Raw genomic sequence first — 9,666 nt, forward strand, 5'->3', positions numbered from 1 at the left:
TCTTGATAATCACTCCCTGAGGAGCCACAGGGCTGGAGAAGGAAACCCAGGCCTTGTCACCTGGCTCAGGACCTGGGCTCCCATTCCCTGCTGGAACATCAGTCAACATGAAGCTCCTGCTTAAATCACCCAAACTTGTTTCCCCAACTGTATCCACTTAGTACCCCTCACACCAAGATTTGCTTCTCTCAATTTATGACACATCTGCTCCAACGCCAATTATCCAAGTTTAAATACGTGTGTGAACACGAAGGGCTCACCTGCCTTTTGAGAAGTGCCTGGGGCTTTAGCAACTGTAAAATCAGTTTGGTAAAAGATGACCTTAATATTTTAATAACACAGAATGCATCCTGAGATGGATGTAACTGGCTGATCATTTTAAATATGAGCTTCTTGTCTATTCTAATGAGCAAATTATGTGAAGTGCAGAATTTCTAAATTAGTGTTAGGAGCACGATATACTCTTTAAGCAAAGAGTCAAATGAGGATAAACAAATTCAGGCACCAGGTTTTTCAGCCAGTTCCCTCCAGCATATCAAACAAATGTGACAGCACTTCTAATCTGAGTTTTATTACTGAAAGGAACATACAAATTGCAGAAATAAATTCTGAATTTCACAGCAGCCACTTGAGAAAATCATCTCTTCAGCACTCCAAACCACACCTCAAAAGACCAGCAACAAAGTGAGCAGCATGGGCTTTCTGAAGGTCCTGCAGTGCTGAGGTATCTCCACACAACACCAGAAACAGAAACAAGGAAGGTCAGGACTCACTTTGACACAGGTTTCACATCAGAGCCATCAGCCAACCCAAAAGATGCCAGTACAAACATCATCTCCCTTGGGAGCTGGCACCTCAACGTGACAATGCTAGCAGGTTCTTACAACGGTGGGATACTGAGGAAGTGAGCTGCAAGAACAGGGGAAAATCAAAACAGGAGCAGACCTTGCCAGACCTCCCATCTGGGAGTGACACCACAAAATTACAGCCTCTGTCCCTCTGCAGCTGTGCACCACAAAGAAGGGAGTTACAGTAATTGATTCCAGCAAACATACACAAATTCTACCTAGAATCCCAAAGAATTTTCTTTCAAGCAATGCAAAAAGAAAAACCAGAACAAGGGAGATGGGTAATAAAAAGGAAGCACTAGGGGTACCAGTGTTAGAGAGAACTGTCCTAAGATGACACTAACATTTTCATGAAGGTTTGAGACATTTCTTCTACTTAGCAAGCAACAAGGAGCATAGCTTAAATTCTGGCCTGCTCTCAGGAGCCAGTTGATTAGGTCAGCACACACCACCCTACTGCAGCCTTTGATTCCCAGACAAGAACAGAGGACCAGCAAGGGAGAGGTTTGCAAATGTTGTTGAACACTGAGCTGCCATCACCTCTTGTATCTATTTTCACCAAGCTGGTTCCAGCTTTAAAGACCAAACAGATGAAATTTATCCTCCCAAGATCAAAACTTCTTGAACAAGAAACACAAAGAAACTAGGAACACTCAGTACATCTTGCAACTAAGACTGACATTGGGACACCCCCAACACAAGGATCAGTATTGTATCAGTTTCAAGACACTTTTCCCTTTAGTGTTACTAATTAGATCATTTTTGCAAGATAGCACAAATGAGAATCAAATGCTTCCACAGCCTAGCTCAGTTTCACATGCTTTGCTTCTACATGTTTGAAGTGCAAAGCCTCGTTAGTCATCCTCAACAGCAACTGGGATCAAACTTAGAAATTAGCATTGCCTTTAAAACACATTTCCTACTGGATGATTTTATGAAAAAGTGTTCATGATCATCTCAAAATGCAGAATTAAAATATATTCACTTGTTTCAGTTACCAGTTCTTCTGCTACATTGTCACATGCTGGCCTGCTCAAGCACAGAAGACTGAATTAAGGTCAGTAACTGTTTACTCCCCTTTTTTAGTATTTATGAAGAGATTTGCATAGTGTCAACTGAAAAAGCCCTAAAACCCACAAAAGAAGACTGGCAACCATTTCACTTGTTTAAAATTTGTTATCCATTTACATTCAATACCAAAAAACATTTAGTGTTACCCTTTGGCAAAAGTCTCTCTCTGCTCTTCTCAGCCTCCTTCTCCAGCCCAAAGCCACATGGAGTAATTCTGCAAGAGAATCTGTCTAACTTAATAAACTAATTAATGACAAGCAGAAGCCACCCAGCATGAGGAATCCTCTTACTGGCCATTGTCACACCTAGCAAGAAAAAAACAAGGTAAAAAAAATACTCTCAGTCTAGGAAATTTACTCCTTGAAGCTACTTTCATCTGAAGGGTTTTCTGTACTAACTGACAATTGTGAGTAACCCTGCAGCACTCAGGCAAACTCTCAGGAACAACTAAAAAAGGGCAACTCACTTCCTTAAACAAAGAGCAAAAGACACAATCTGCAGTATTTTATAACTATACATGGCTAAATCCATAGTGAACAGATACTAAAACCATTTCAGAAATAAGGAACAAAGATAGCTATCTAAAAAATACAAGCAGAAGTGAAATGCAAATAGGTTTTGAAATATAACTTGTAAACTTCAAAATCAGCAATCATTTGGGAAATTCATGAACACTTTACCTGTATTTCTAATGGCAGGGGAAGAAATGCTGGGAATACTTTTAATAGCAGAATTGATCTACACATTTGAGAGCAGAACCACTAAGAAAAGCATAAGAGGACAGCACATTATTATGTCTCCAACTGGGAAAGACAATCTTGTTTCTCTAGACAACTGCAGTGCTTTGAAAATTTCATTTTGTAGACAAATAAGAACCAGTGATTGCCACTCACTTCTCTCAAAATTTTCTGAAAGCCCCTTAAGCCAGGCTGACAGGACTGGTTACACTTCTCTGGCACATGTTCTGATCAGCTCTCCATTCAGCTCATAGAAGATTCTGCATTCTGGTTGTGAAATTTTTATGTTATTTGAATGACTACAAATCACATGTTGCAGAAGTACCAGCCCAACCTGCCTCCTTTCTCTCACTGCTTTGAAAGCACTCTTGTTCATTTAACCCAGAGCAAGGCAAAACCAAATGAACATGGTCATAAGGTAAGGCAGAACTGCTGAGTGCAAGTAATTCTGTGGGTGAGGCTGTACTTACTTTACAGCTTGGTTACTGCTGAAAATAAAGAAAATATTATAATCTTAAACTACTTTACAAGTAATCTTACAGCAATCTGAAGTTATTCAGAAGTCTTACCTTATGGTAATTGTTTCCCTAAATGAAGATAGGATTAAAGAATTTAGTATGTAGCACAGCCTCTGAAGCTCTCTTTATCTACTGAAATGCAAGTTTACACTCAGGCTGTTCCTGCCCCAGTGAGGAAAATGAAGCCAATGGTTGGTTGTTCTCAGACACACTCTGACCTGATCATATATTCACAAGAAAATAAGATCACTTCCTGTCAGATGGCTGAAAGAGCAGTTTCTCAAGAACTCTAAACTTCTACTAAGTAAATGAAAAAAAAAATCATCTTCCTACCCTCAGTAGAAACCAATCCCTTACAAATTTCAGAAGAGCCACTGCTGTGCTGGCTGCCTAAACTCACCAATTCACAGGCTACAAGCATGAAGTTTGACAGGAGATTCAGCTCTATCTCCACATCATCTGAAGTGTCTGGCAGTCTCTGGTTGTCACTTCTCCACTATGATAAATATCTGATCTAACTCTATGACAGTTATTTAAAAATCTCCCTATTATTCCCCTACAGAAATACAAAATCAGACTTCCTGCTTAATTTTTTTTTTTTTTATTTTCTAGATACTCAATTTATGCCAAGTATATATGACCTTGCACCTCTTTGAGAAATTCAGTTTTCATTATTTCGGGTTCCAGCAGTCTTGGAGGTTTATTTTTTATCCATAGTCTTAATTCCCCACTTGGAGCATTGGAGTATCAAGTACCTGTGCTCCCACTGTCTGAGAACTCTGCTATAGCTGTTTTGACCAAATGCTTCACCAAACAGTGAGCTAAACTTCTGCACCAGATGTGGTCTGTGGAGAGCAAGTACTTCAGGATCCTGCTCCTGCCAATCTATGAGACTACACATTGCTCAAACTCTGTGCTAGGAAAGTTAAAGGTCAAACTTCCACCAAAAGTTCCCAGAAAATCTGTTTCTGAAACCTGTATATTAGACAAGCTCACTGAGGAGCTTGTCTTTTATCAAATACATTTTAGCAGAAAAGTAATTCATAAATCAAAAACTAAGCTACAGCATCTGGTTAAGGAGGGCTTAATAGGAGACAGGGGGGAAAGGTGATATTTTGAGGGTAATTAGATATAGAGACAAATGTAGGAGTAAATAATTGATCCCAAACACAGCAGAGATTAACAGTGAGGTATCTCAAGTGTCCACAATAATAGAATTAGTACACTAAATTTCTCTAAATGATCTAGAATGAAAAAATAAACTGCACTAAAGTTTTAGAGCAAATTAAACCAGATATTGATAGCTACAAGAAAAAGGACAGCTCCCACTTAGAGCTGTCAAGCCATGAAAATGGCTAATACTTGGGGTCAGTTCAATTTTTGTCATACAAGCCATAGCACTGAAGGAAGAAACAAAGCAATTGGATGGATAATTTTAAAAAGTGGAATTTCACTGTACAGCACTGACCAGTGACCACCATCACAAACACAGTATAGCTAAAAAGACATCCAGGCAAATCAGGCATCTCATCCCTTCCACTGCCTCCAATTCTACATAAAAATATAAAATATTTCCATTTTGATTGCATAAAGTAACTCCTGTGTCTCACAGTGAAACACGGATATTGTGTGCTTGGTTATAGTAACAGCAGTTTTCATTAGAAAATTCAGTTCTACTCGAACCCAGAGTTTAAAAAGCAACTGGAAAAACAGTGCTTAAAACAGCCAAGAGCTGCATCTGCTAATTAGCTTTCCCGACTTAACAGCCTGAAATATTCACCCTGAAATCACCACTTCTCTTTCCGGCACTAGTCACCAGAAAAGTAAAATACTCATGACCCAGATTCTCAGCGCTGGCCGCGCTGTTCCCAAAGCTCCAGGGCGCTCGGTGCCCGCCCATCCCGGTCCTGGGTGCCCGTGTCCCGGGGCCATGCCCGGTCCCTCCGTCCGTCCGTAGCACGCTCCGGCTCTGCGGTCCCCACACGCAGCAAACAAACAGCGAGCCAGTCCATCTGGGCTGGCAGATGACGGCTCTGGAGAGTCTCCATTGGAAGGAGAAGTGGGCAAACTTCACACAACAGCAGCATTTTCAACAGCAACATGGCAGAACTCCAGCCAAGGAGGAGAGACCCGGGAGCAGGGATTCGGAAACCTCGCGGGTGATGCTGTAGAGCCCGCTACCAGCGTGTGAGGGGGGATGTGTTCAAACAGAAAGCATAGCAGAAAAAAAGCATATGGAAACCCTCAAGTCTCCCGAACACACAGGCAAATAATTCAAACTAATGCCGTGAGCTCAGCTTCTCCGGCATTCTCTGCTCCCTTCTGCTGACTTGCTGAACCTGAGTAATCACCCTGATTTATGCTAAGCAACGCCGTTCTTAAAACAAGTTAGATAAGACTGAAACTCCGTGCACACTCAGTTTTGCTACCAGCAACTAACAGAAAGCATCAATAAAAAAAATTAATGACTGCCATTAAGTTCTTTAAAAAGATCTAACACTCGGCACAAAGTTTGGCTTTTTTTTGGAAAGGCTGGAAAGGGGTGAAACGCCTCCAACAACTTTAAACAGGTCTCCACGTTCTGCGAGGGGAAAAGAGGATCTGAGAGGCAGGAGCAAAAGCACATCATCCCCCGGTAGCTTTACGCTGATGGAGAACGGGAGCCGCCCGCCCGCGGGCACCCCAGGGATGGTGGGCACAGGGAGCGAGGGAGCCGCGTCCCCCGTGCCGCGCCCCGGCGGTGCCGGAGGGGCTCCAGCGCTGCCGCAGCCAGGGCGGCCACGCCGCCCACCCGCGCTGGGCAGCTCCGGGCCCGCCGCCCCTCATCGCGCCTCACGCCCACCTGTACTGCCAGCCCTTGTTGCCGCCGCGGCCGCCGCCGCTCCTGCCGCCGCCGCTCTGCCCCGCCGCCGCCGGCAGCGGCTCCGTCTTGCCCTCGCCCTCCGGCCCCTTCATGGCCGCCGCCGGGTCCGCGCCCTGCATGGCGCCGCGGCTGCCGCCCCTCAGCGGCGCCCCCGGCCCCGGCGCACGGAGCGAGCCCACCCCATGCGGGCTGCGATGGCGGCGGCCGCCGGCACCCCCACGCCCCGCTCGGCTGGGCCGGGCTGGCCGCGCTGGGCTGGCCGGGCTCCCGCACGGCCGCGCCGGGATGGGCGATCCCGCCCTCCCGCTCCCTCACCCTGCCCGGCCCCACCGCCCCTTCCGGGTCAGCGCCGCCGCCATCTTTAGTGCGGGCAGCGCTCGCACACCTTCGGAACCGAATGAAACTCGTGTGTGACGCCAAAAAGGGGAGATTTCCTCAAAGCGTTAATAATTGATCAGGCTGTCAGCGCTCCGGGAGGACTCGCCTTAACAGGTTACGGAGTAACAATAAAATTGTAGCGGGTTAAGGGTCAGGGATTGTCGGTGATAGTATCTGACTGCAAAAACGTGTTTAAAGCAGTATGCGAATTCAGAGCAACATACTAACAAGCTCTAATCGCCAACAAAAGTTAAGTCGAGATAATCATATAGGTTCTTACCTTATAGGCATCCCTGAGGGGGAGAAGGCGGTTCACCCACCGACTGATCCCAAGAAGTCACAATGGAGTCTTCCCTAACTTCTCTGCATTTCTTAACTTACATACTTGCATATTCTTCTCTTTATATTCCTACCTTATATAACTTTTACACTGTTTCTTCACATTCAGGAGGAGCACGAGTGGCTTTAGTCATACATCTCAGTGAGGGGTGCTCACACCTTCGGGTGGGTATCACAATAGTACCAGCGATGGAGATCTGTTTCAGTCCAAGGAGAGTGATTTTTACCACGGATGCTGATTCAACAATGGCATATCTTCCTTTTTCTCTGTTGGTTTTCAGCTGTTGTGGGGACTATCAGCTAGAAAGTACCACCGAGTTCCCTCCTCTGCTAGGGTTTTGCCCGAGCCTGGCTGCAGTGTCTCCAGTCCCTTCCAACCTCTGTTTAGTCCTTAGATTGTGTATCTAAGGGGAGATCGGGGATGCTCACCACATTCCATCCAGCGAGCAGCAACCATATTTTCCACTATAATTTCCATACAGTGATCTTCTTACCTCCAGTCATCTTCCCACATAAGGGCTACAGGAATTCTCCTTGCAAAATAAGAGTGGGGGATCCAAGCTGTGCCATACACAAGAAGGGATGTGACAGCTGGGATCTTGCTTGAGACCCACAGAGCAGGGTCAAACCCAGCACTTCATGCACTGAGCAATGCCACAACACAGCCTCGAGAGGAAACACATTTTTTTCCTCCTTTTCTTCCTCCAATTACTGCATTTTTCTTTCATGGAATGCCAGCATGTCTAACTGGGAGAGCTTGATCTGGCTCTGTGAAATCTTTCAGGCCAGTCATGGCTTTTGGCCAATCACAGCCTCACTGACTGCAGCTGCATTATTTTTTAAAATCAGGGGCAGAGGATCCTCATTCTGACTTTAATTAATCTGCACATGAAGAAGAGGAAGGCAGAACCAGACATGACTGTGGTTAGTGAGGCCAATCCTCATCTCATCCAAACTCCCTCCTCCGCTCTCCAGCTCTTACTATAAGCTTACAATACTGTAAACAACTGTGTTCCAAAGATGCTAAAAATTCCCAGTGTGAGAATCATACATAGAAGCAAAAATCTAAAGGAGAACATTTTTCAGACAAATAGTTTATTTACTTACAGCACCCCTCTGGTAGCAGCTTTTTACCCCATGAAAGCTGCCCTGGCCTTCCTACCTCCTACCAGCGCGTTTCAACTTTCCCAGTGACATTCAAAGCACTTTTGTCTTTGGCCAGCAAATGGTGACAGCACAGTATGAGCACTGTGTCTTTAAAATATATTTATAAACTTTAATCTGGTTCTAAATTACCACATATCCCTCCTTCCCTGCCAAGCACACACAGAGTCTCCTCCAGCAGACCAGCGTGGACTGCCTGTTGCATTTATGCCTAGAATCTCTCTTACAGGGACAGGAGATACTACCAGTGCACAGACATAGAATTCTCCACTTCTACATTTTTAGGAGCATGTTTGTCACTGCAGGCAAAAAAAGTGGTTTTCCTCTGCATTTTTTTCCTGGGAATCTACAGGTGAGCAGACCAGCAGAGTAACATTGTCTATCAAAGAAAAAAAAAGAATTGGCCAGAACTGCTCTCCAAACACATTGCTTCCTACTCTGGCAATCCCTTGAAACTTTAATTGAAGATATATAATTGCATGGTATCATAATATATGCCTATAACCCTGAAATTTTCCTGGGAAAATTTGAAGCTAAAGCAACTCAGGCAAGAGTTCTACTTGTGTGTTTTGTTTCCCCCCTGCTCAAGGACAACCAGGCAAAGACACAGCTTCACCCATGCCTGGCCTTTGTAACCATCAAGGTGGTCAGTACGATGTTCCTCCACCCAGAATGTTTCCAACACCCCAGACAGGCCAGCATTCCTTAGTGATAATTCTGCAGCCCCTCAGTATTTGGTCCCTGAGCATGGTAAGCTCAGGTTTGCTTCCATGCCTTTGCTTTTTTGTCTTACAAAAGGTGCTGCGTGTGCAGTACCAGAGGCTCTCGTAAGATGGCATTGACAAGATGCTGAATAGCACAGAAAGGCTGACAGCTACACCACGTTTGCCGAGGGCTTGCACAGTGTGATCTGCCTTTTCTCTTTAGTTTAGGATGTTGCTAATTATAGCTTGTGCTCAGCTCACTGCTCTCAGTCTCCTTCCCCTGCTACAATTTAGTGGCTCACAATGACCCAGATCCCAGCCTGGCCCTTGGGAGAGCAGCAGAGGTGAGTCCTGGGGCTCCACAGCTGTGCCCTGCCTGCCCGGCATTCCTGGCTCTGGAGGAGGAGATGAGGAAGAGCTGCAGTTCTGGAGGAGGAGCATGTGAATAGGATAGCAAATGTTTATTGACATTTTTCAAGTCGAATCCTTGTAGGCCCAAATATGGTTAATAGCTGAAGTAGTTTGTATTTTATCACAGCTCAAGCAAATTTCCCACAACTAAACATTTTGTTAACTTCAGGAAACTGACCGGAATCTGATAAACACTAAAACAACTCCTGTTTATTTCTTTCAAAGTTTATAGTCTGGCAATGTATAGAATGATAGAATGGCCTGGGTTAGAAGCAACCTTAAAGCTATCTTATTCCACCCCACTGCCATGGGCAGGGACACTTTCCATTAGATCAGGTTGCTCCAACCTGACCTTGGACACTTTCAGGGATAGGGCATCCACAGCTTCTCTAGGCAACCTGTGCCAGTGCCTCACTACTCTCTCAGTCAATAACTTATTTCTAATATCGAATCTAAACTTATTCTCTTTCAGTTTAAAGCCATGTAACATGCTTAGCATTTCTTCAAATGAGTATTGTGTCTTCAGAGCAGCAAGGTTCAAAAAGTAAAAGCTCTGAATTTCAGCATAGTTTTCATCACCTGCATGCTTAAAATAAAAGTGCAAATTAAAAAAAATAGATATATAAAATTATA

General features: G+C 44.6%; 1 protein-coding gene across 2 annotated transcripts in view; it reads right to left on the bottom strand.

Annotated features, from left to right (window-relative positions):
• OSBPL11 (oxysterol binding protein like 11) overlaps positions 1-6,721 on the bottom strand; it is a 38,924-nt gene extending 32,203 nt beyond the window's left edge. Inside the window, exon 1 of one of the 2 annotated variants that reach the window (XM_077181680.1) lies at positions 6,696-6,721. In XM_077181680.1, the coding sequence (XP_077037795.1) occupies positions 6,696-6,706 (11 nt within the window). In that variant the 5' untranslated portion in view covers positions 6,707-6,721. Of the gene's footprint in view, positions 1-6,016; positions 6,358-6,695 lie in introns of those variants that run through there. The other variant, XM_054636776.2, reaches the window with a different exon arrangement.
• Positions 6,722-9,666: the final 2,945 nt, after the last annotated feature.

This window comes from Agelaius phoeniceus, chromosome 7, assembly GCF_051311805.1.
Source record: "Agelaius phoeniceus isolate bAgePho1 chromosome 7, bAgePho1.hap1, whole genome shotgun sequence".
In the NCBI taxonomy this organism is placed as follows: Eukaryota; Metazoa; Chordata; class Aves; order Passeriformes; family Icteridae; genus Agelaius; species Agelaius phoeniceus.